The 27881-nt window shown below is 44.0% G+C and overlaps 1 protein-coding gene across 1 annotated transcript in view; it reads left to right on the top strand.

Moving 5' to 3' along the window:
• The first annotated feature begins 4585 nt into the window (after positions 1-4585).
• Positions 4586-27881, top strand: part of LOC106578315 (MAGUK p55 subfamily member 2-like) — a 110283-nt gene continuing 86987 nt past the window's right edge. Inside the window, exon 1 of the mRNA XM_082965564.1 lies at positions 4586-4814. Coding sequence (XP_082821690.1) covers positions 4784-4814 — 31 coding nt within the window. The 5' untranslated portion in view covers positions 4586-4783. The remainder of the gene's footprint in view (positions 4815-27881) is intronic.

Here is a 27881-nt window from a genome sequence, read left to right on the forward strand (position 1 = left end):
TGGGTTCAGGAACAATGGTGGACATCTTGAAGCAAGTGGGGACAGCAGACTGACTGGGATAGGGAGAGATTTAAAATGTCTGTAAACACTCTCGCTCCCCTCCCTCCATCAACCTAGCTTATGCATGGCCAAGGCACCCTGCAATCTGCTTGACTCCTTAGCTGCCACACCCTGGAGCTCTGCTACCCGACCTGAGCCCGACGGGCCCAGACATTATACATTGGGTTAGTGCCGGGCAGTGCCTTTTTTTCATCAATAACTAGGATATGGGCAGGGCTCGGGTATCACTAAATTGGCAACTAGCATTTTGAAGCTGAGACATTGGCTCGTGATCTGCCGCTCAGTACAGTCATAGAAGGTCATAAACATGGTGTCAGAAGTGCTTCAACCTCATCAAATATGACAGAAAATAATCATGTTCCTTGAATTTTGTCGTAGTTTAGAGTGACAATGAGTAGCAGCTAACTGCTCTCTCATGTCTCTTCATTAAGCAGAGCAGCCCAAGTGGAGCCGTTGCTATGGATACTCACAGACTCAGAGCCACCATGAGCGGAGCTCATGCAAAGCAAGCTGTGCGCAGGGAGCGAGTGACAGACAGAGAGGAGCTGCTAATGGATTTACTAACGGAGAAAGTAATTTCTGGTTTCGGGCAGACCTGGGCCGGGCCTGAGTAGGACGTAGGCTTAAAATTAATGCCTTGCAGGGCTCTACCACGCGCCTGCTCCCAGCATACTTTCAACAAGCTCTGTCATTTGTCTGTGTGTTTGTGTGTACAGTGCCTTCAGAAAGTATTCATACCCCTTGACTTCCATATTTTGATGTGTTACAGCTTGAATTAAAAATGGATTTTTTATGTTTTTTCTCTCACCCATCTACACACAGTACTACATAATGAAAAAGTCAAAACATGTTTTTATAAATGTCTGCAAATGTATAGAAAATTAAATATCAAATTTATACCGTAATTTCCGGACTATTGAGCGCACCTGAATATAAGCCGCACCCACTGAATTACATTTTTTTTAAAATTTTGAACATAAATAAGCCGCACATGTCTATAAGCCGCAGGTGCCTACCGGTACATTGAAACAAATGAACTTTACACAGGCTTTAACGAAACACGGCTTGTAACAAAAAATGTGAAAGCGGGAAAAATCCATATATTAGCCGCGTCATTGTTTAAGCCGCGAGGTTCAAAGCGTGGGGAAAAAGTTGCGGCTTATAGTCCGGAAATTACGGTAATTATTCATATCCCTGAGTTAATACATGTTATAATCACATTTTGCAGAAATTACAGCTGTGAGTCTTTTTAGGTAAGTCTCTAAGAGCTTTGCACCCCTGGATTGCACAATACAAGCAGATTTAAGTCAAAACTGTAACTGCCACTCAGAAACGTTCAATGTCAGTCTCAAAACAAATCAAATTTTATTTGTCACATACAGGTTAGAAGATGTTAATGCGAGTGTAGCAAAATGCTTGTGCTTCTAGTTCCGACAATGCAGTATTATCCAACGAGTAATCTAACCTAAGAACCATTTCAGTTTGTCCGTGATGTGTACACCGAGGAACTTAAAACTTTCCACCCTCTCCACTACTGTCCCATCGATGTGGATAGGGGGGTGCTCCCTCTGCTGTTTCCTGAAGTCCACGATCATCTCCTTTGTTTTGTTGACGTTGAGTGTGAGGTTATTTTCCTGACACCGCACTCCGAGGGCCATCACCTCCTCCCTGTAGGCCGTCTCGTCATTGTTGGTAATCAAGCCTACCACTGTAGTGTCGTCTGCAAACTTGATGATTGAGTTGGAGGCGTGCATGGTGTACAGGAGAGGGCTGAGAACGCACCCTTGTGGGGCCCCAGTGTTGAGGATCAGCGGGGTGGAGATGTTGTTACCTACCCTCACCACCTAGGGGCGGCCCGTCAGACCCAGGGTCTCGAGCTTGATGACGAGTTTGGAGCGTACTATGGTGTTAAATGCTAAGCTGTAGTCGATGAACAGCATTCTCACATAGGTATTCCTCTTGTCCAGATGGGTTAGGGCAGTGTGCAGTGTGATTGCGATTGCGTCGTCTGTGGACCTATTGGGGCGGTAAGCAAATTGGAGTGGGTCTAGGGTGTCAGGTAGGATGGAGGTGATATGGTCCTTGACTAGTCTCTCAAAGTAACTCCAGTGTAGATTTGGCCTTGTGTTTTACATCATTGTCCTGCTGAAAGGTGAATTCATCTTCCAGTGTCTGGTAGAAAGCAGACTGAACCAGGTTTTCCTTTAGAATTGTACAAGTGCTTAGCTCCGTTACGTTTCTTTTTTATCCTGAAAAACTCCCCAGTCCATAACGACTACAAGTATACCCATAACATGATGCAGCCAGCACTATATGCTTGAAAATATGGAGAGTTGTACACAGTCATGTGTTGTATTAAGAGTTGCACCCCCTCTCAAAAAACCTACACTCGATCCCTCCGATGTCAACAACTACAGACCAGTACCCTTCTTTCTTTTCTCTCCAAAACTCTTGAACGTGCCTTCCTTGGCCAGCTCTCCTGCTATCTCTCTCAGAATGACCTTCTTGATCCTAATCAGTCAGGTTTCAAGGCTGGTCATTCAACTGAGACTGCTCTTCTCTGTGTCACGGAAGCTCTCCGCACTGCTAAAGCTAACTCTCTCTCCTCTGCTCTCATCCTTCTAGACCTATCTGCTGGCTTTGATACTGTGAACCATCAGATCCTCCTCTCCACCCTCTCCGAGTTGGGTATCTCCGGCGCGGCTCACTCTTGGATTGCGTCCTACCTGACAGGTCGCTCCTACCAGGTGGCGTGGCGAGAATCCGTCTCCGCACCATGCGCTCTCACCACTGGTGTCCCCCAGGGCTCAGTTCTAGGCCCTCTCCTATTCTCGCTATACACCAAGTCACTTGGCTCTGTCATATCCTCACATGGTCTCTCCTGTCATTGCTACGCAGACGACACACAATTAATCTTCTCCTTTTCCCCTTCTGATAACCAGGTGGCGAATCGCATCTCTGCATGTCTGGCAGACATATCAGTGTGGATGATGGATCACCACCTCAAGCTGAACCTCGGCAAAATGGAGCTGCTCTTCCTCCCGGGGAAGGACTGCCCTTTCCATGATCTCGCCATCACGGTGGACAACTCCATTGTGTCCTCCTCCCAGAGTGCTAAGAGCCTCGGCGTGACCCTGGACAACACCCTGTCATTCTCCGCTAACATCAAGGCGGTGACCCGATCCTGTAGGTTCATGCTCTACAACATTCGCAGAGTACGACCCTGCCTTACACAGGAAGCGGCGCAGGTCCTAATCCAGGCACTTGTCATCTCCCGTCTGGATTACTGCAACTCCCTGTTGGCGGGGCTCCCTGCCTGTGCCATTAAACCCTTACAACTCATCCAGAACGCCGCAGCCCGTCTGGTGTTCAACCTTCCCAAGTTCTCTCACATCACCCCGCTCCTCCGCACACTCCACTGGCTTCCAGTTGAAGCTCGCATCTGCTACAAGACCATGGTGCTTGCCTACGGAGCTGTGAGGGGAACGGCACCTCCGTACAGGCTCTGATCAGGCCCTACACCCAAACAAGGGCACTGCGTTCATCCACCTCTTGCCTGCTGGCCCCCCTACCTCTGCGGAAGCACAGTTCCCGCTCAGCCCAGTCAAAACTGTTCGCTGCTCTGGCACCCCAATGGTGGAACAAGCTCCCTCACGACGCCAGGACAGCGGAGTCAATCACCACCTTCCGTAGACACCTGAAACCCCACCTCTTTAAGGAATACCTGGGATAGGATAAAGTAATCCTTCTAACCCCCCCCCCCCAAAAAAAAGATATAGTGTACTATTGTAAAGTGGTTGCTCCACTGGATATCATAAGGTGAATGCACCAATTTGTAAGTCGCTCTGGATAAGAGCGTCTGCTAAATGACGTAAATGTAAAATGTAAAATATATTGGATTTGCCCCAAACATAACACTGTATTCAGTACAAAAAGTGAATTGCTTTGACACATTTTTTGCAGTTTTACTTTAGTGCCTTGTAGCAAACAAGATGCATGTTTTGGAATATTTTATTTCTGTACAGGCTTCCTTCTTTTCACTCTGTCAACTAGGTTAGTATTGTGGAGTAACTACAATTTTGTAGGTCCATCCTCAGTTTTCTCCTATCACAGCCATTAAACTCTAAAACTGTTTTAAAAGCACCATTGGCCTCATGGTGAAATCCCTGAGCGGTTTCCTTCCTCTCTGGCAACTGAGTTAGGAAGGAGGCCTGTATCTTTGTAGTGACTGCGTGTAATGATACACCATTCAAAGTGTAATTAATAACTTCACCATGCTCTAAGGGATATTCAATGTCTGCTTTTTAGTACTTTAGCAGACACTTTTTATCCATTTACAGGAAGGCGGGGGGTGTAGGAGACTGGGCATGTGTGGGCATGGAAACTATATTTGGACTGGGTGGGCACTGGGCACAAATAACATGAGTGAGAGAAACTCCCTCAGTCTCCCTCCCCCTTGTGAGCTCCCACCCTCACTTCCTTCCTTCCTTCCTTCCTTCATTCCTCTCCTTCTCTCTTTCTCCCTCTCCCTCTCCCTCCCTCCCTTCTTTTCCCTCTTTTCACCTCTTGTTTGGTGTTTTAGGGTGATTGTATTGATAACTGGTCAATAATTCACGTGTGTTACGTTCACATGTACTTCTCCTTCTTTCCTCCCCTCACATTCTCTCTCCAGCTGACCTAACAAGATTCGAAGAAGAGGATTTGGGAGTACCAGATTTCCAAAATGCCTGTGGCATCAGCCAACTCAGAGTCTGGTAAGTGGCTTGGCCTCATCGTGACAGAGAGCTAGAGAGAGACAGAGAGAGTGAGAGGGGTGAGAAAGGTATGTGTACGTGTGTGGCTCCATGCTTAAGCGACATAAGTGGTCACTTAGGGACTCTTTTTTTATGAACTTAGTCGGGGTCTCAGCTTACTGTTGAGAGTTAGAATAGTAGAATACACAAGTTGCAATGTGAAATTTGGTTGTGCATCATCAGTTTGTCTCTTGTTCTGACAGTCAATTTGCCATTACATTACAGCAAAAAAAATGTTGATTGATTAGTTAGTCCATTGATTTTGTTAGTCACTTTCACTCAGATATCATTAACATGGCATAAGTCTTGGCAAAATGTGTAGAATTGCAGGAAAACAACTTAAAAATGAAACATTTTCTCTCTGCCGTCAAGAGGGGGGCCACTAAAATATTTTCGCTGCAAGGTGGGGGGGGCATCCAACCAAATCTCGCTTAGGGCCCCCAAAAGGCTAGGGCCGGCCCTGTGTGTGCGTGGGTGTGTGTGTGTGCGTGGGTGTGTGTTTGAGAGAGAGAGAGAAAGCGTGAGAGGTTGAGGTCCAAGGTGTTAACCATAGACAGGTTTTAACCTTGGGGGAGGTGAGAGAAAGAGACAAGGTGAGAGAGAGAGAAAGGGGGATGTTTTAACTTCTATGGGCTAGGTGGGACGCTTGCGTCCCACCTACTCAACAGCTAGTGTAATCCCGTGGCGCGTTATTCAAATACCTTAGAAATGCTATTACTTCAATTTCTCAAACATATGCCTATTTTACACCATTTTAAAGACAAGACTCTCGGTAATCTAACCACACTGTCCGATTTCAAAAAGGCTTTACAACGAAAGCAAAACATTAGATTATGTCAGCAGAGTACCCAGCCAGAAATAATCAGACACCCATTTTTCAAGCTAGCATATAATGTCACATAAACCCAAACCACAGCTAAATGCAGCACTAACCTTTGATGATCTTCATCAGATGACAACCCTAGGACATTATGTTATACAATACATGCATGTTTTGTTCAATCAAGTTCATATTTATATCAAAACCCAGCTTTTTACATTAGCATGTGACTAGCATGTGACTAGCATTCCCACCGAACACTGCCGGTGAATTTACTAAATTACTCACGATAAACGTTCACAAAAAACATAACAATTATTTTAAGAATTATAGATACAGAACTCCTCTATGCACTCGATATGTCCGATTTTAAAATAGCTTTTCGGTGAAAGCACATTTTGCAATATTCTCAGTAGATAGCCCGGCATCACAGGGCTAGCTATTTAGACACCCAGCAAGTTTAGCACTCACCAAAGTCAGATTTACTATAAGAAAAATGTTATTACCTTTGCTGTTCTTCGTCAGAATGCACTCCCAGGACTTCTACTTCAATAACAAATGTTGGTTTGGTCCCAAATAATCCATTGTTATATCCAAATAGCGGCGTTTTGTTCGTGCGTTCAAGACACTATCCGAAAGGGTAAATAAGGGTAACGAGCATGGCGCATTTCGTGACAAAAAAATTCTAAATATTCCATTACCGTACTTCGAAGCATGTCAACCGCTGTTTAAAATCAATTTTTATGCTATTTTTCTCGTAAAAAAGCGATAATATTCCAACCGGGAAAGCCTGTATACGTACAAAGAGAGAGAAAATAAATACATCTCGTGCCCTCATGCACGAGCGTGAGTCTCAGAGTACTCTGACCAGCCACTATCCAAACGCGATAATGTGTTTCAGCCAGAGGCTGCCTCGATATCATTCAGCTTTTTCCCGGGTTCTGAGAGCCTATTGGAGCCGTAGGAAGTGTCACGTTACAGCAAAGATCCTCAGTCTTCAATAAAAAGAGCCAAGATGAACAACAACTTGTCAGAGAGGGCGCTTCCTGTTTGGAATCTTCTCAGGTTTTTGCCTGCCATATGAGTTCTGTTATACTCACAGACACCATTCAAACAGTTTTAGAAACTTTAGGGTGTTTTCTATCCGAAGCCAATAATTCTATGCATATTCTAGTTACTGGGCAGGAGTAGTAACCAGATTAAATCGGGTACGTTTTTTATCCGGCCGTGTCAATACTGCCCCCTAGCCCTAACAGGTTAACCTTCTTCACTGATGAATGAGGCTGGAAGAGTGACCTGTACTCCAGCATATTTCCACATAACAGAGAGAAACACAGCTAAAGAGAAAGGGAGCGGGATGGAGGGAAGCTTGGAAGACAGTGATGGAGGGCTAAAGGGAGAGAAAGGGAGAGAGGGATAAAGAGAGATAAAACATTACAATGAGAGAGTGAGGGATGGAGAGAGCGAGAGAGAGATGATCAGGGAGGGACAGTTTATCACACGGGGCCCTGCAAGTCTCCACTCCTCTAATGTGACTTAATGATGTGTCTAATGGAGCAGTAAAGTCAAACTCAGACTTATCAATCTGGCTGGCTGGAAGGATCTGTCTGTTATCAGCCCTCATTGCCCTCCAATGGAGGCACACTGCCCTTGGTGCGTGCCCTTCAGGCAAGGCTTCTCTAGTGGGTGGGTCATTCCACAAAATGAATTCCCCTTTTGAATTTTAACTAGAGATTGTGTACCAATATTGTATTTTAAAAGCCTTTTATACTAAATGAAGTGCCCTTTAATATAGACCACATGGACAATTCAATAAATATCTTAATATGATTAAAGACTTGATAAAGTGCCACATTTCAGCATTCAGCAAAATCCAAGATTTCTTCAAGTTGTCACCATCATTGTAAAGCCATAGTTATTTTGTTGCTTTGAGAAAGTCCTTTCTGAAGATTATAATTTGTTTAATGTGATTAGTGTTTCACATACATCTGCCCCTCATTTTAAGGTCAAACCTGTTATGTGAACTGAATAGTCAAATCAGATTGTAAAAGCAGGTGAGCTGGTTCTGCTCTTTCTGGCCATTTTCTGGTGTTTTGTGGTGGAAAACTGAGTGGGTCGAGAATAACTCGTCAACCCAGTTACCCATACAGTGTATTCAGAAAGTATTCACATCCCTTGACTTTTTCCACATTTTGTTGTGTTACAGCCTGGATTTAAAATTGAATAAATTGAGATTGTGTGCCACTGATCTACACACAATACCCATAATGTTAAAGTGGAATTATGTTTTTAGAAATATTTACACATTTTTAAAACAATGAAAAGCTAAAATGTCTTGAGTCAATAAGTATTCAACTCTTTTGTTATATCTGTCACGCATTTCGTCGTGTTGAGGAAAGGAGGACCAAAATGCAGCGGGATTGTGGACACTCATGTTTATTACTGATAAAACATGTAAGGTATCCACTTGAAACGAAACAAAACAATACTCACAACGGCAACAGTGTGGCAGGCTCAAACAAACGCAGTGCACACAAACAATCTCCCACAAAAGACACATACAAACACACCCTAATATATGGGACTCTCAATCAAAGGCAAATGGACAACACCTGCCTTCAATTGAGAGTCCCAACCCCAATTGACCACACATAGACATACAACAGCTAGATCAATCATAGACATACATAACAAGGAACAGTGCCCAAAAACCCCGGAATACATAAATCAAATGCCCTTTTTAGAAAAACCACCACCCCGAACCACATAAACCAAATACCCTCTGCCACATCCTGACCAAACTACAATAACAATGAATCCTTATACTGGCCAGGACGTGACAGTCCCCCCCCTAAAAGTGCTAACCCCGGAAGCACCTCAAATTAACAAAAACCCCAAACAACAACAAAAAAATCCCCCTAACTAAAGGGAGGGAAGGGAGGGTGGCTGCCGTCAACGACGGCACTGTGCTACACCCCCCCTCCCCAACCCACCTATATCTGGAGGTGGCTCCGGTTCTGGCCGTTCCAGGCAGTCGGGCCACTCTGGCAGACCCGGAGGGCAGTCAGGCCACTCTGGCAGACACGGAGGGCAGTCGGGCCACTCTGGCAGACCCGGAGGGCAGTCGGGCCACTCTGGCAGACCCGGAGGGCAGTCGGGCGGCTCTGGCGGCTCCTGACTGGCGGGCGGCTCTGGCGGCTCCTGACTGGCGGGCGGCTCTGGCGGCTCCTGACTGGCGGGCGGCTCTGGCGGCTCCTGACTGGCGGGCAGCTCTGGCGGCTCCTGACTGGCGGGCGGCTCTGGCGACTTACGACTGGCGGGCGGCTCTGGCGACTTACGACTGGCGGGCGGCTCTGGCGACTTACGACTGGCGGGCGGCTCTGGCGACTTACGACTGGCGGGCGGCTCTGGCGACTTACGACTGGCGGGCGGCTCTGGCGACTTACGACTGGCGGGCGGCTCTGGCGACTTACGACTGACGGGCAGCTCTGGCGACTTACGACTGGCGGGCAGCTCTGGCGACTACGACTGGCGGGCAGCTCTGGCGACTTACGACTGGCGGGCAGCTCTGGCGACTTACGACTGGCGGGCAGCTCTGGCGACTTACGACTGGCGGGCAGCTCTGGTGACTGTTGACTGGCGGGCAGCTCTGGCGACTCTAGACTGGCGAGGCTGGGTTTACGCACTAGATGCCTTGTGCATGGGGCTGGTACTGGACGTGCCAGCCCGGAGACACGCACCTCAAGGCTAGTGCGTGTAATGGGAAACACCGGACCTTAGAGGCGCACTGGCAGTCCTAAGCGCAGGGTTGGCATCTCCGGTGCTGGCTCGATGCCTACTTTTTCCTGGCACATGCGGGGTGCTGGTATTGAGCCTACTGGCCTGAAAATACCAGGCCTTACCATGGCACCTACCCCAAAGCACGGGACCTGTCCAGTCTGTTTACCTCTAACAAGGGTACGGGGCGCTGGCATGGGTCTCCAGTCTTGCCCCGTCAAACAGCCCTTGTGCCCCCCCCTAAAAAATTATTGGGGGTGCCTCTCGGTCTCCCTTACCCGTCGTGTTCCCCAGTCCTCACCAGAATTCTTCCGCTGCTTGGTCCTGGTTTGGTGGGAGATTCTGTCACGCATTTCGTCGTGTTGAGGAAAGGAGGACCAAAATGCAGCGGGATTGTGGACACTCATGTTTATTACTGATAAAACATGTAAGGTATCCACTTGAAACGAAACAAAACAATACTCACAACGGCAACAGTGTGGCAGGCTCTAACAAACGCAGTGCACACAAACAATCTCCCACAAAAGACACATACAAACACACCCTAATATATGGGACTCTCAATCAAAGGCAAATGGACAACACCTGCCTTCAATTGAGAGTCCCAACCCCAATTGACCACACATAGACATACAACAGCTAGATCAATCATAGACATACATAACAAGGAACAGTGCCCAAAAACCCCGGAATACATAAATCAAATGCCCTTTTTAGAAAAACCACCACCCCGAATCACATAAACCAAATACCCTCTGCCACGTCCTGACCAAACTACAATAACAATTAATCCTTATACTGGCCAGGACGTGACAATAGCAAGCCTAAATAAGTTCAGGAGCAAAAATGTGCTTAACATGGACACATTTTTTAAAGAATAATGGGAAAATATTCTGCAATCCAGCTGTGCAAAGCTCTTAAACCCTTCACAATGAAGATCTGTGAAGTTATTTGGATTTTTACGAATTACCTTTGAAAGACAGGGTCCTGAAAAAGGGACGTTTCTTTTTTTGCTGAGTTTACTTCCTAAGTGTCAAAGAAAATGAAACAAAAATGAATAAAAGCATAAACAAAAGATATACAAAAAATAGTTACCCCACCTTAATCATCTAATGGGACTGTATTCTATGTACGTCCACGGTCTTGGCAAAATGACCCTATCATGGCGTTGTGTCTAATGTCATATCTAGGGCATTCCTACTTAGCGGTGTGTTGCTTTAGGGCACTATCCTCAGTTGATAACTACATGATAAGTCTACAGCTGTAAGGCACCAGCTTTGGACAGTCTACAGGGATGACCTATGGACCTCTGGGGAGAAACTTGTGAGTACGGTAGCTGTAGAGTCAAAGGCCTCAGGGTAAATGTTCAACTTTACTAAGGCAGGTATTTTGCTCGGACCCTTAAGTGATCCTAGCATAAATCCTCATTAAATGTTCCTTTATACATGTGCGTTTAGGCTTACACAAGCGCACGTCAAGGGAAAGAAGTAGGTTGCAACCTGTTCAGAATGAGTCTGACGTCATCGGATAATTTTCATGTCAATGCCTGGAGGTCAGTAAGAATTGATGCCGACCTCGAGACATATGTTAAGGGGACCTGTAGTAGATTTACTATGAGTCAGTGTCTTACACCATTGTAGTGGCGATAGGTATGATGGAGTTTATTTCATAGCTATGTTATCCACGGAGGAGATAACCTCACGACGGAAGTACTCTATAAGCACGGAACTGGTCGTACAGTGTGATCATGGTTCATGACTTTTAATAGCTTTTCTCCTGAATGCAGGGTTCTATTTATTAGTGGCATGTGTGTTAACCATCAGAAGAGCGTTTTAGAGATTCCCGTCCACGTGATGCAATCTGAGTGACTACTAACTCCTCTGTCACTGTTATCAATATTAATTTGAATTGTGAGGTCTATAACCTTCTTAAATCAAATCAAATCAAATGTATTTATATAGCCCTTCGTACATCAGCTGATATCTCAAAGTGCTGTACAGAAACCCAGCCTAAAACCCCAAACAGCAAGCAATGCATGTGAAAGAAGCACGGTGGCTAGGAAAAACTCCCTAAGGAAAAACTCCCTAGAAAGGCCAAAAACCTAGGAAGAAACCTAGAGAGGAACCAGGCTATGAGGGGTGGCCAGTCCTCTTCTGGCTGTGCCGGGTGGATATTATAACAGAACATGGTCAAGATGTTAAAATGTTCATAAATGACCAGCATGGTCAAATAATCATAGTAGTTGTCGAGGGTGCAACAATCACGTCCGGTGAACAGGTCAGGGTTCCATAGCCACAGGCAGAACAGTTGAAACTGGAGCAGCAGCACGGCCAGGTGGACTGGGGACAGCAAGGAGTCATCATGCCAGGTAGTCCTGAGGCATGGTCCTAGGGCTCAGGTCCTCCGAGAGATAGAAAGAAAGAAAGAAAGAGAGAATTAGAGAGAGCATATTTAAATTCACACAGGACACCGGATAAGACAAGAGAAATACTCCAGATGTAACAGACTGACCCTAGCCCCCCGACACATAAACTACTGCAGCATAAATACTGGAGGCTGAGACAGGAGGGATCAGGAGACACTGTGGCCCCATCCGATGAAACCCCTGGACAGGGCCAAACAGGCAGGATATAAACCCACCCACTTTGCCAAAGCACAGCCCCCACCACTAGAGGGATGTCTCCAACCACCAACTTACCGTCCTAAGACAAGGCCGAGTATAGCCCACAAAGATCTCCGCCACGGCACAACCCAAGGGGGGGGGGGGGCGCCAACCCAGACAGGAAGACCACGTCAGTGACTCAGCCCACTCAAGTGACGCACCCCTCCCAAATTTCGGATTGTTCTTATTTTCCTCAATTAAGTTGGAAAAATAGGATGATCGAGCAGCAGTGAGGGCTCTTCGATACTGCACGGTACTGTCTTTCCAAGCTAGTCGGAAGACTTCCAGTTTGGTGTGGCGCCATTTCCGTTCCAATTTTCTGGAAGCTTGCTTCAGAGCTCGTGTATTTTCTGTATACCAGGGAGCTACTTTCTTATGACAGATGTTTTTAATTTTTAGGGGTGCAACTGCATCTAGGGTATTGCGCAAGGTTAAATTGAGTTCCTTGGTTAGGTGGTTAACTGATTTTTGTCCTATGACGTCCTTGGGTAGGCAGAGGGAGTCTGGAAGGGCATCAAGGAATCTTTGGGTTGTCTGAGAATTTATAGCACGACTTTTAATGCTCCTTGGTTGGGGTCTGAGCAGATTATTTGTTGCAATTGCAAACACAATAAAATGGTGGTCCGATAATCCAGGATTATGAGGAAAAACATTAAGATCCACAACATTTATTCCATGGGACAAAACTAGGTCCAGAGTATGACTGTGGCAGTGAGTAGGTCCAGAGACATGTTGGACAAAACCCACTGAGTCGATGATGGCTCCGAAAGCCTTTTGGAGTGGGTCTGTGGACTTTTCCATGTGAATGTTAAAGTCACCAAAAATTAGAATATTATCTGCTATGACTACAAGATCTGATAGGAATTCATGGAACTCAGTGAGGAACACTGCATATTGCCCAGGAGGCCTGTAAACAGTAGCTATGAGTGAGTAGGCTGCATAGATTTCATGACTAGAAGCTCAAAAGACGAAAACAGCATTGTTTTTTTTTTGTAAATTGAAATTTGCTATCGTAAATGTTAGCAACACCTCCGCCTTTGCCGGATGCACGGGGGGTATGGTCACTAGTGTAACCAGGGGGTGAGGCCTCATTTAACACAGTAAATTCATCAGGCTTAAGCCATGTTTCAGTCAGGCCAATCACATCAAGATTATGATCAGTGATTAGTTCATTGACTATAACTGCCTTGGAAGTGAGGGATCTAACATTAAGTAACCCAATTTTGAGATGTGAGGTATAACAATCTCTTTCAATAATGGCAGGAATGGAGGAGGTCTTTATACTAGTGAGATATCTAAAGCGAACACCGCCATTTTTAATTTTGCCCAACCTAGATCGAGGCACAGACACGGTCTCAATGGGGAAAGCTGAGCTGACTACGCTGACTGTGCTAGTGGCAGACTCCATGAAGCTGGCAGAATGGCTAACAGCCTGCTGCCTGGCCTGCACCCTATTTCATTGTGGAGCTAGAGGAGTTAGAGCCCTGTCTATGTTTGTAGATAAGATGAGAGCACCCCTCCAGCTAGGATGGAGTCCGTCACTCCTCAACAGGCCAGGCTTGGTCCTGTTTGTGGGTGAGTCCCAGAAAGAGGGCCAGTTATCTACAAATTCTATCTTTTGGGAGGGGCAGAACACAGTTTTCAACCAGCGATTGAGTTGTGAGACTCTCCTGTAGAGCTCATCACTCCCCCTAACTGGGAGGGGGCCAGAGACAATTAATCGATGCCGACACATCTTTCTAGCTGATTTACACGCTGAAGCTATGTTGCGCTTGGTGACCTCTGACTGTTTCATCCTAACATCGTTGATGCCGACGTGGATAACAATATCTCTATACTCTCTACACTCGCCAGTTTTAGCTTTAGCCAGCACCGTCTTTAGATTAGCCTTAACGTCGGTAGCCCTGCCCCCTGGTAAACAGTGTATGATCGCTGGATGATTAGTTTTAAGTCTAATACTGCGGGTAATGGAGTCGCCAATGACTAGGGTTTTCAATTTGTCAGAGCTAATGGTGGGAGCCTTCGGCGTCTCAGACCCCACAACAGGAGGAGTAGACACCAGAGTAGTCTCGGCCTCCGCCTCCGACTCGCTTAATGGGGAGAACCGGTTGAAAGTTTCTGTCGGCTGAATAAGCGACACCGGTTGAGCATTCCTGCAGCGTTTCCCTCCAGAAGCCATGAGAAAGATGTCCGGCTGCGGGGACCGTGCGAGGGGGTTTATACTAACGTTACTATCTGTACTTACTGGTGGCACAGACGCTGTTTCATCCTTTCCTACACTGAAATTACCCTTGCCTAACGATTGCGTCTGAAGCTGGGCTTGCAGCACAGCTATCCTTGCCGTAAGGCGATCGTTCTCCTGTATATTATAAGTACAACGACTGCAATTAGAAGGCATCATGTTAATGTTACTTAGCTTCGGCTGTCTGAAGTCCTGACGAACCATGTCCAGATAAAACCTCCGGGGTAAAAAAAGTTGAATGAAAAAAGTTGAGTGAGGGAAAAAGTAAAAATATACGGTAATGAAAAAGTAAAAACCGTCAGGTAGCAAAGTAAGATCGGCAACAAAAACGCACAGCAGAGTCCCACGTGGCTGGACTGACTGCTGGCATTGGTACTCAAGGGGACCAGTTATCCTACCGATTTATTCTGAAATGTTATCCTACCCGGACACATGATTAGAGCATTTTACTAGTTGCATTGTAGTTGATTATTGTTGGCATTTGTTTTGGAGGTGGGAAGTCCACTGGACTTCTTTTACGATCAGTGTGTTACACCTCAGTGATATCTCAGATGTGTTCTAAGGTTATCCCCGTCGAGGGCCCTGTCCCCTTCTCTCTGTTCTCATGGGGAAGTTTACAACTAGATTTGTTTCCTGCTCTGGCGGCCTCGTACAGTGTTGTACGTAGTATCGTAATATCTCCTTGGGTCAGATTCCGCTTCAAGAGGTTTTGAAACGTCTTTTTCCCAAGGGGTGCTGTCGACAGATACCCTTCGTGGATGACTGCATTGCAGCTAGCGTTAGGAGCAGACAGTGTGGTCAGTGGAGACGGCACTGTGACCTGTGACCATACTTGGTTGGTTTTCCGATCCATCAAGTCTGCTCCGAGTAGCAGGGGTTCAGAATCGAGTCTGTTAACATACACAGGGTGAACAAGCGATACGTCCTGGAAGTGTAGTTTCAGCATGAGTCTCAATGTGAGAGGCGAGGTAGTCTGAGTGAAACCTTGAAGTGTAGTGTCGCATCATTCCCTTTTTAACCTGTCTGGAACACGTGGGACGTCAGCGTCCCACTCTATTCAACAGCCAGTGGTAGAGCGTGGCGCGATATTCAAAACCTCAGAAATGCTATCATTTCAATATTTCAAACATATTTTACACCATTTGAAAGATAAGACTCTCGTTAATCCAACCACGTTGTCTGATTTCAAAAAGGCTTTACAGCTAAAGCAAAACATTAGATTATGTTAGGAGAGTACCCAGCCAGAAATAATCACACATCCATTTTCCAAGCAACTACATGCATCACAAAAAACCAAACCACAGCTAAATGCAGCACTAACCTTTGACAATCTTCATCAGATGACACTCCTAGGACATCATGTTATACAATACATGCATTTTTTGTTCGATAAAGTTCATATTTATATATAAAACAGCATTTTACATTGGGGCGTGACGTTCAGAATATATTTTCCCTCGGTAAATCAGCACTACAAATTACAAAATTACTCGTCAAAAACGTTTATAAAATATTAAACTGTCATTCAAAGAAGTATAGATGAACATCTCCTTTATGCAACCGCATTGACAGATTTCAAAATAACTTTACTGGGAAGGCACACTGCAATAATCTGAGTAGTGAGCTCAGAAAAATACACTACACAATACAGATAGCCGCCATCTTGGAGCATCTAATATATTATATAGCATTATAAATATTCACTTACCTTTAGTAGTCTTCATCAGAAGGCACTTCCAGGAATCCCAGGTCCACAACAAATGTTTTGTTCGATATAATCCATAATTTATGTCCAAATAACTCCATGTTGTTTGCGCGTTACCTTTAGGTACTCCAAATGTAGGAAGCGCGCCGAAAATCTCACGACGAACAGTCAAAAAATATATATTTACGTTCGTTCAAACATGTCAAACGTTGTAAAGCATCAATCTTTAGGGCCTTGAGAACGTGAAGATTCAGTAATATTTCAACCGGACGGTTCCTGTGTCTTGAAAAACACTTTGGAACGGAGCTACCTCTCGCGTGAACGAGCGCCAATGAGGCGATGGCCTTCCCTGGGTCACCAACTTCCCAGCCCTCGCATCAGGTCTCTGTTCATCGTAGACGCCTCAAACAACTTTAGAAAGAATGTCGACATCTAGTGGAAGCCTTAGGAAGTGCACAATGATTACTATTTCACTGTGTGTTCAATAGGCAATGACTTGAACAGAGCCCACACATCCAGATTTCCACTTCCTGGTAGGATTTCTCTCAGGTTTTTGCTTGCCATATGAGTTCTGTTATACTCACAGACACCATTCAAACACTTTTAGAAATTTGAGAGTGTTTTCTATCCAAATCTACTACTTATATGCATATTCTCGTTTCTGGAAAAGAGTAGTAACCAGTTTAAATCGGGTACGTTTTTTATCCGGCCGTGCAAATACTGCCCCTTAAACAACATTTAGCTAGCTTCAAAGCCCTTTTTAGATCATTGAACAACGTTTGAGAGATGAGCAACATTGTCAAGCCCAATCAATTAGTGCATCAAAGGTTAAGCAGTCCTCCAGGACTGTTTCCAGGTATGGCCTCTTTGAGTTGTGTTTAGTGAACATATTCCCCAAAAAGTGGAGTGGTTGTTCGCTACGATGTGATATGTCATTTCTGTTCATGGTGAAGACAGATTGACTAATCGGGTTTTGAGTGGACTTGGCTCTTGCAAAGCTTTTGACCTTTTTCTTCGCAAACTTTGTATCAGAGTCTATAGACAAAGCCGGTGGGCTTGTTCTTTGATCGCGCGGGTCATGGATAGGGTCTCGAGTGAGAGAGGGATTATTTTGATTGTTAATGTAACCTTAACCCTAACCCTAACCCTGTTGCCCAGCAATTCCACGTTTAGTCATATTGACTTCACTTTTTCCCTTTCTCAAATGTTTCTCGCTTTAGTACTTCACGTGGTAGAACTTCTAGAGAGCATTGGTCTATGTTTTGATTGTCATTGAACCCTGTGTTGCCCTTGTTACCCTTGTGCTCTGACACTTTGTGTGGGTAGGGTATAGGAACATAGCAATCAGGTCAATCGTAGCAGTAGTCGTTTCTCTGGCGACGTACTTTACAGTTATTTTGACCGCGGTGGGCATTGGTATCGTAGCTTCATGGTAGAAACCGTTGTTGTGCGTCGACGCTCCAACACCTGATAATGCACCCTCTAACTGGAGTGAGTGATCCTTTTCAAACTTCAAATCTGAGATGCCAGGGCTCGCAGCGCTGCAGACTTTTGATGCCTCAAAAGCTGTGCTCGCAATCTCTTTTCGGAAAATCTGACTTTTCGGAAAATTGGACTTTTCGGCATTTTCGTACTTTCGGACTTTTCGGAAAATCGGACTTTTTGGACTTTTCGGACTTTTCGGAAAATCTGACTTTTCGGAAAATCGGACTGAGGGCACAAGTAGGTAATGAAGCGGGGATACATGTTTGACAGAAACATTTGTTTGAATGGTATCAGCTTTTCCATTCCTGTTTCAGTGAGTAGGCCAAAGTAAGCTGAACGAAGCCTATGATAGTAAGCTTGTGGGTGTTCATTCCGAGCTTGTTTGACAGTTTTCTTGACTTTTCCTCTTGGGTGAGGATCATAGGTGCCAGATCAGCTCGGCACAGGGCTGACAGATAGCCAGACCCCCCCTTCTCTCTATTCCACCAGAGTTTTATGACTTAACAACCGGGTCGTAAATACCTTGCAGGAACTCTCTCTTCCACTCTGCAGAAATGGAAGTTAAAAATCCCTTTGTTACCCCAGAGAGAGACTTGGTAGTACTGTAACATCAAAAGGTTATTCCCAACACAAACAATGTGGAAATTGGTCGGGTGGGACTTAACCTCTATGGGCTAGGCGGGACGAATTCGTCCCACCTACGTAACAGCCAGTCTAATCCAGTGGCGCGATTTTTGAATCGTTTGAAATACTATTACTTCAATTTCTCAAACATATGACTATTTTACAGCTATTTAAAGACAAGACTCTCGTTTATCTAACCACACTGTCCGATTTCAAAAAGGCTTTACAACGAAAGCAAAACATTAGATTATGTCAGGAGAGTGCCCAGCCAGAAATAATCAGACACCCATTTTTCAAGCTAGCATATAATGTCACCAAAAACCCAAACCACAGCTAAATGCAGCACTAACCTTTTATGATCTTCATCAGATGACACACCTAGGACATTATGTTATACAATACATGCATGTCTGTTCAATCAAGTTCATATTTATATAAAAAAACAGCTTTTTACATTAGCATGTGACGTTCAGAAAAAGCAAACTTCCGGGGAATTTACTAACAGTTTGCTAAATTACTCACGATAAACGTTCACAAAAAGCATAACAATTATTTTAAGAATTATAGATACATTACTCCTCTATGCACTCGATATGTCCGATTTTAAAATAGCTTTTCGGATGAAGCACATTTTGCAATATTCTAAGTACATAGCCCAGCCATCACGGCTAGCTATTTAGACACCCGGCAAGATTAGCCTTCACCATAATAACATTTCCTATAAGAAAAATGTTCTTACCTTTCCTGTTCTTCGTCAGAATGCACTCCCAGGACTTCTACTTCAATAACAAATGTAGGTTTGGTCCCAAATAATCCATAGTTATATCCAAATAGCGTCGTTTTGTTCGTGCGTTCTAGACACTATACGAATGGTAATCCACGGTAGTGCGCATGGCGCATGGCGTGACAAAAAATGTCTAAATATTCCATTACCGTACTTCGAAGCATGTCAACCGCTGTTTAAAACCAATTTTTATGCCATTTATCTCGTAGAAAAGCGATAATATTCCGATCGGGAATCTGCAATAAACTAAACAGCCGAATTAAAATACTCCACGGGGGCTAATCGCGCACGCGCCTCATTCCATTGTCACCTAATGGGACACTTGGATAAAGTGATAATCTGTTTCAGCCTGAGGCTGCCTCGTCAACCTTCATGATTTTCCCGGGTCCTGAGAGCCTATTGGAGCCCTGGGAATTGTCACGTTACAGCTAAGATCCTTACTCTTCAATAAACAGATGCAAGACGCACGACTCCTTGTCAAACAGGCCACTTCCTGCATGAAACCTTGTCAGGTTTTTGCCTGCCATAGGAGTTCTGTTATACTCACAGACACCATTCAAACAGTTTTAGAAACTTTAGGGTGTTTTCTATCCAAACCTGAACAATAATATGCATATTCTAGCTTCTGAGTTGGTGTAGGAGGCAGTTAAAAATGGGCACATATTTTTTCCAAAATTCTCAATACTGCCCCCTAGCCCAAACAGGTTAAAGAACAATTATGTCAGATCAGTTGTTGTTTTGTGATATCATTAAGGATGGTATAACCAAATAATGATAACTCTACAAATGTATATATCCCAGTTATCAGATTTACATCTAAATGTTGTGGGACTTATATGATTAAATATTAAACTATTTGTTAGAAGATGAAATGTGATTTTATCCTTCTAAATGAGAGAATTGTTTTTCATGTAAAGTTTTACACAGTCCGTAACCACGCCCACGTGAGCACAGACCTTGGCAATATGATGTAACCGCCCTCCAAGGCGAGGGCATAAAAGGACCACTAACGAAATGTAGTTTAGACCAGAGAAAGGACCACCCACACGTTGAAATGGTTGGAATCTCTATAGACCAGTATACGAACGGTAAGCCAGACGTGTAAATGGTTAGACTCTACATTAGACCAGCGTGACCGACAGCATGAGCTGAAAGGTACGAAATGGTTTGAAACTCTGAAACTTTCAACAGAGAAGAAGAAAATCTCTACCAGACCAGACAGCATGAAGCAGTGGCTACACTGCTGAGAAATGGTTTAAAACTAAAGACCAGCCGAAGTACAGCGCGAGCAGGATATGGCAAAAAGGTTTGAAACTACAATACCAGAAAATGGTAAGACTCTCTCTCGAAGAAGAAGAAGACTACACAGGAACATTCAGTCTGCAGCTGTTTATGCACTGTTAGCCTAGGAAGCGTGACCGAAGACGAGAGACAAAGTACAATTTCCTCTCACCGCTATAAGTATATCCAGGGTATCTATTCTAAACAAACAGAGTGAAGGACAAGGCCCGCAGACACACAGCGTGGTACACCTCTGGAAGAGCCGTTCTAACAGACACCTCGAGACCAACCTACTACAACTACAAAGGACATGGTGACCTCTGGCGGACAACCAGAGACTTACACAACCAGAGACTTTCTGACGACTGACTCCACAGACTGATCGGCCTTTCAACAATGAGAGACGACAAATACATAGAAGCGTAAATATGTGTTGCATTTCTAAACACGAATGAGCGGTTGTTAGGGTGCTAAATATCCATATTTACGATGAGCGTATTATTCAACTGTATGTACGATAGTTGAATTCCTTTGTCTCTCCTCCTCCCGCTCTTTCGTGTCCCACCCCCTTACATTGTGTAACCAGCCGTCATATCGTTTTTTTTCCCCACTAGGGACTTTTCATTGCATTATGTTAATATTCAGTACTATACTGTGTGTGTGTTTATGTATTTCTGTGGGATTATTTCATTAGTTAGTAAATAAATAATTAAGCCAATTTGTGTAAGCTGATTCATCATTGAGACCAGGGTTCATGCAGATTTATAGGATATTACTACATTCAGAATGAGACTGAAATAGGAGCAAATGATTGGTGGATGATGGATAGTAAATCGAGATATTCTGATATTTTGGAGTTAATTCCGGAAATGGTAACTCATTAAATAAACTTTTCCCGTGGTGCCCCAGATTACTACTTAATTAATTGTTATATGATTAATTTAATTGCGTAATAATTGAATGTGGTATGTAATTATTCAATGAATAGCTATCATCGCATTAATGATAGCAACGTCACGACACAGTGTTGGCCAGCGAGCTGTCGTGTTTGCGAGTCACTGAACCACTGAATTCTATTTTCAAAGCCGTGGCAAGTTTAGTGTAGTTGTTTTGCACGTGTTGCTGTTGTAGACGAATTAACCTTGTCACGTGCCTATTCGACGTTCGCTTCAGCAAGTAAAGCCTGTCAGAACCCATAGCATTTGGGTAGCCATCCAAAGCATCCTATATGTCTGCTAGTGTCGTTTAGCTTACCTGGAAAGGGGTCAAAGGTGCAGGAGTTTTTGCCGAGTTTGTCAAGGCGTTCCGTGCCAAGTGGGTGGATATTTTTGGCTTCATCCGTGGGGAAATTGTGGCCGAAAAGCCAAGAGGAGAAGCCAAGCTTTGGCTTTGTTGGCGAGGAGGCCCAATATTACTCTGTGCCAAATGGCCAAGAGGAGAAGACTGAGACTGAATTTCTGCTGTTTTTCCACTAATGGCATAATTAGTGTGCCGAGGTCAGCGATTAATCCTTTTATGGGTGAAGGTTCATTAACCTCTCTGGGCTAGGCGGGACGAAATCGTCCCACCTACGCAACAGCCAGTGTAATCCCGTGGCGCGATTTTCAAATACCTTAGAAATGCTATTACTTCAATTTCTCAAACATATGACTATTTTACACCATTTTAAAGACAAGACTCTCGTTAATCTAACCACACTGTCCGATTTCAAAAAGGCTTTACAACGAAAGCAAAACATTAGATTATGTCAGCAGAGTACCCAGCCAGAAATAATCAGACACCCATTTTTCAAGCTAGCATATAATGTCACAAAAACACAGAAGACAGCTAAATGCAGCACTAACCTTTGATGATCTTCATCAGATGACACACCTAGGACATTATGTTATACAATACATGCATGTTTTGTTCAATCAAGTTCATATTTATATCAAAAACCAGCTTTTTACATTAGCATGTGACGTTCAGAACTAGCATACCCCCCGCAAACCTCCGGTGAATTTACTAAATTACTCACGATAAACGTTCACAAAAAACATAACAATTATTTTAAGAATTATAGATACAGAACTCCTTTGTGCAATCGAGGTGTCCAATTATAAAATAGCTTTTTGGTGAAAGCACATTTTGCAATATTCTGAGTAGATAGCCCAGCCATCACGGCTAGCCATTTAGACACCCACCAAGTTTAGCCCTGACCAAACTCCGATTTACTATTACAAAAGTTTGATTACCTTTGATGTTCTTCGTCAGAATGCACTCCCAGGACTGCTACTTCAATAACAAATGTTGGTTTGGTCCAAAATAATCCATCGTTATATCCAAATAGCGGCGTTTTGTTCGTGCGTTCAAGACACTATCCGAAGTGTAAGTAAGGGTCACGAGCATGGCGCAATTCGTGACAAAAAAATTCTAAATATTCCATTACCGTACTTCGAAGCATGTCAACCGTTGTTTAAAATCCATTTTTATGCCATTTTTCTCGTAAAAAAGCGATAATATTCCGACCGGGAATCTGCGTTTAGGTAAACAGAGGAAAGAAAACAAAGCATTCGGTCGACGCGGGCACGCGCCTGAGTCTCACAGTACTGTAACCAGCCACTACCCAAACGCGCTACTTTTTTTCAGCCAGAGCCTGCAAAGCCACGATTCAGCTATTTGCCGCCTTCTGAGAGCCCATGGGAGCCGTAGGAAGTGTCACGTAACAGCAGAGATCCTCTGTAATGGATAGAGATAATCAAGAAGGGGAAGAAATTGTCAGACAGGCCACTTCCTGCATGGAATCTTCTCAGGTTTTGGCCTGCCATATGAGTTCTGTTATACTCACAGACACCATTCAAACAGTTTTAGAAACGTTAGGGTGTTTTCTATCCAAAGCCAATAATTATATGCATATTCTAGTTACTGGGCAGGAGTAGTAACCAGATTAAATCGGGTACGTTTTTTATCCAGCCGTGTCAATACTGCCCCCTAGCCCTAACAGGTTAATTAGCGGGGGACTGAGGACCACCCCCTCTGATAGCTTGCACATAATTTTTTTTTTTAAGTTACTTTTTTTCAAAGGTTTGGGTTTTGAGTCGTTGGAAGCTGTAAAACGAGTTTAATCTATTTAACCTGTTAGGGCTAGGGGGCAGTATTGACACGGCCGGATAAAAAACGTACCCGATTTAATCTGGTTACTACTCCTGCCCAGTAACTAGAATATGCATATAATTATTGGCTTTGGATAGAAAACACCCTAAAGTTTCTAAAACTGTTTGAATGGTGTCTGTGAGTATAACAGCACTCATATGGCAGGCCAAAACCTGAGAAGATTCCATGCAGGAAGTGGCCTGTCTGACAAGTTGTTGTTCATCTTGGCTCTTTTTATTGAAGACTGAGGATCTTTGCTATAACGTGACACTTCCTACGGCTCCCATAGGCTCTCAGAGCCCGGGAAAAAGCTAAATGATATCGAGGCAGCCTCTGGCTGAAACACATTATCGCGTTTGGCAAGTGGCCGATCAGAGTACTATGGGCTTAGGCGCGTGCCCGAGTCGACCCCATGCTTTATTTTCTTTCGTCTGTTTACCTAAACGCAGATTCCCGGTCGGAATATTATCGCATTTTTATGAGAAAAATAGCATAAAAATTGATTTTAAACAGCGGTTGACATGCTTCGAAGTACGGTAATGGAATATTTAGATTTTTTTTGTCACGAAATGCGCCATGCTCGTCACCCTTATTTACCCTTTCGGATAGTGTCTTGAACGCACGAACAAAACGGCGCTATTTGGATATAACAATGGATTATTTGGGACCAAACCAACATTTGTTATTGAAGTAGAAGTCCTGGGAGTGCATTCTGACGAAGAACAGCAAAGGAAATAACATTTTTCTTATAGTAAATCTGACTTTGGTGAGTGCTAAACTTGCAGGGTGTCTAAATAGCTAGCCCTGTGATGCCGGGCTATCTACTGAGAATATTGCAAAATGTGCTTTCACCGAAAAGCTATTTTAAAATCAGACATATCGAGTGCATAGAGGAGTTCTGTATCTATAATTCTTAAAATAATTGTTATGTTTTTTGTGAACGTTTATCGTGAGTAATTTAGTAAATTCACCGGCAGTGATCGGTGGGAATGCTAGTCACATGCTAGTCACATGCTAATGTAAAAAGCTGGGTTTTGATATAAATATGAACTTGATTGAACAAAACATGCATGTATTGTATAACATAATGTCCTAGGGTTGTCATCTGATGAAGATCATCAAAGGTTAGTGCTGCATTTAGCTGTGGTTTGGGTTTATGTGACATTATATGCTAGCTTGAAAAATGGGTGTCTGATTATTTCTGGCTGGGTACTCTGCTGACATAATCTAATGTTTTGCTTTCGTTGTAAAGCCTTTTTGAAATCGGACAGTGTGGTTAGATTAACGAGAGTCTTGTCTTTAAAATGGTGTAAAATAGTCATATGTTTGAAAAATTGAAGTTTTTGCATTTTTGAGGTATTTGAATAACGCGCCACGGGATTACACTGGCTGTTGAGTAGGTGGGACGCAAGCGTCCCACCTAGCCCATAGAGGTTAAAGACGTTAATGAACCATCAATACTGGATCAGTAATGTTGGATTTGGATGTGAATGAATTTGCTAAATTAAATGAAATTGATTAATCAATGTTAATGATTAGTCATACCTGTATCGGCTATCCGGGACTTAAAGTTTAATTAACCTGAAGTGGTCACTGTATCTAGGTTAATGTGGAGTTTAAAATGTCTCATTGGTTGAAACAAATCAATTTGGACCTCAATTTGGATCGACCTGAAAAGGTATGTTTAGGCAATTTAACCTCCTTGTTAAATTGAATGGGACAACGATATCCAATAAGTTGAGAATGGCTGGATATCATAAGTGTAACCCGTTGTAACAGACGTGAGCATATGGTTGCTGTCACATGGAAATATATATTTTTTAATTACTGCCGATTCTTCACCACCAGTGGTCGCAGAAAGCTGAAATCAAACAGGATTCCAAAGGGCGGGACTTCCGTTTCCCAAAACACAGCGTGTTGCCTTGGGAACAAAGAAGGAAAAAAATGTCTGCTCTCCCTGTGTTAGCTTAGCATCTAGTGCAAAGCTAGCCTTACTTGTGCAGCAATTAATTGGTTTACTAATGACGTCTCACGTTCACCCTTTTAGGCATTATTTTCGCAATATTTACCGGAACGTGCGGTAACATGAAGAAATACACCTTGTTCTTCTCACGCTACTGAAATGTGAGAGATGGAGAGATAATTACTCACTTCAGTCAAGCTAAAATATCTACTAAAAATGTTTCTAATTGGCCGGCCCATATGTCCTGGCTCAAGAAATTAATAATGACAGAGTGTACTCGCTCCTGAAACGCGAGAGACAGAAATAGTACTACATTTTGGCCCAATGACTATTCCTCAGAATACTTAAAATCGACCAGCCCATATGTTCTGGCTCGTAGCATTCTGTAACTTACCCTACACGCTTACTTCTTCAGAGAAACAACAGGTTTTCATCAAGAATCTCTCTGTACTTTGCTCTGTTAATCTTTGCCTCGATCCTGACTAGTCTTCCAGTCCCTGCCGCTAAAAAACATCCCCACAGCATGATTCTGCCACCACCAGGCTTCACTGTATGGATGGTGCCATGTTTCCTCCAGAAGTGACACTTGGCATTCAGGCCAAGAATCTTGTTTCTCATGGTTTGAGAGTCTTCAGGTGCCTTTTGGCAAACTTCAAGAGGGCTGTCATGTGCCTTTGACTGAGGCGTGGCTTACGTCTGGCCACTCTACCATAAAGACCTGATAGGTGGAGTGCTGCAGAGATGGTTGTCCTTCTGGAAGGTTCTCCCATCTCCACAGAGGAAATCTAGAGCTCTGTCAGATTGACCATCGGGTTCTTGGTCACCTCCCCGACCAAGGCCCTTCTGTCCCGATTGCTCAGTTTGGCCGTGTAGTCCGCTCTAGAAAGAGTCTTGGTGGTTTCAGACTTCTTCCAGTTAAGAATGATGGAGGCCATTGTGTTCTTGGGGACCTTCTATGCTGCAGAAAATGTTTGCTACGCTTTCTCAGATCTGTGCCTCAACACAATCTTGTCTCGGAGCTCTACGGACAATTCCTTTGACCTCATGACTTGGCTTTTGCTCTGACATGCACTGTCAACTGTGAGACCTTATATAGACAGGTGTGTGCCTTTCCCAATCACGTCCAATCAATTGAATTTACCACAGGTGGGCTCCAATCAAGTTTTAGAAATGATCAATGGAAACAAGATGCACCTGAGCTCAATTTCGAGTCTCATAGCAAAGGGTCTGAATAATTATGTAAATAAGTTATTTCTGTTTTTTATCTTTAATACATGTGCAGATATTTCTAAAAACCTGTTTTCACTTTGGCATTATGGGGTATTGTGTGTAGATTGCTGAGGATGTTTTTTTATCGAAATCAATTTTAGGATAAGGCTGTAACGTGACCAAATTTGGAAAATGGGAAGGGTTCTGAAGGCACTGTAACTTTTAGCATTTTGCTCACCATTCATTGCACATAAAAATGTTACAGGTTCATTGACTGAGTGCATGAACCACCTACTTGCTCCAAATCAAAATGTAATTATATCCGGCATACCATTGCCAAAAATATCAACAATGATAAATGCTATCCTTTTTCATAAACGGGAGACATGAAATGGTTTGGAGGCACAATTTATTCTAGGTTACTGAAAATTCCAGTCGGGGAGACTTCCCCTTCGGCTAGTTTCCAAAAAGAGATTGATGTGTGGGACATTTTTTTAAACAAATGTAATGCTGTCACGCCCTGATCTGTTTCACCTGTCCTTGTACTTGTCTCCACCCCCCTCCAGATGTCGCCCATCTTCCCAATTATCCCCCGTGTATTTATACCTGTGTTGGCCAGTTCGTCTTGTTCGTTCAAGCTTACCAGCGTTTTTCCTGTCAGCTTGTATCGTTTCCCAGCCTCTCTTTCCTCGTCTTCCTGGTTTTTGACCTTTGCCTGTCCTGACCCTGTACCCGCCCGCCTGACCTCTCTGCCTGACCCTTAGCCTGTCTGCCACCCTGTACCTTTGCTCCACCTCTGGATTACTGAACTCTGCCTGTCCCTGAACTTGAGTCCGCCAGCCGTCCTGTACCTTTGCCTTACCCTGGATTTTCGACCACTGCCTGCCTTGACCTGTCTTTGCCTGCCCTTGTTGTTACAATAAACATTGTTACTTCGACAGCCTGGGTCTTACCTTGATCCCTGATAAATGCACATTCAATAGCTCAGGGGAGTTGAATTTCCATCAGAGTAAATTCATCTCCTCTCTCCGTCCTGCTCGAACTCACGATATACTTATGTTTTCCATCAGAGGCCATACAACTTAATAGATTGATTCAGCCAGCCAAATAAGAAGAAAACAGCTACATTTTCCCTCTCCTCTATCTCTCTCTTCTCTCCTTCACTTCCCCTCCCAGTGGAGTGATAAATTAACATGATATTTATTGTCTCTGTCCTTGTCCTTGTGTCTGTCTGTGTCCCTGTCCTTGTTTATGTCATTCTCCCTGTCACTGTCCTTGTCTCTGCCGCTGTCCCTGAGCCCTGTCCCTGTCCAATAGCAAGTACAGATAGACAGAAATCAGGCC

The sequence above is a fragment of the Salmo salar genome, chromosome 19 (genome assembly GCF_965601325.2).
Source record: "Salmo salar chromosome 19, fSalSal1, whole genome shotgun sequence".
NCBI classification, from domain to species: domain Eukaryota; kingdom Metazoa; phylum Chordata; class Actinopteri; order Salmoniformes; family Salmonidae; genus Salmo; species Salmo salar.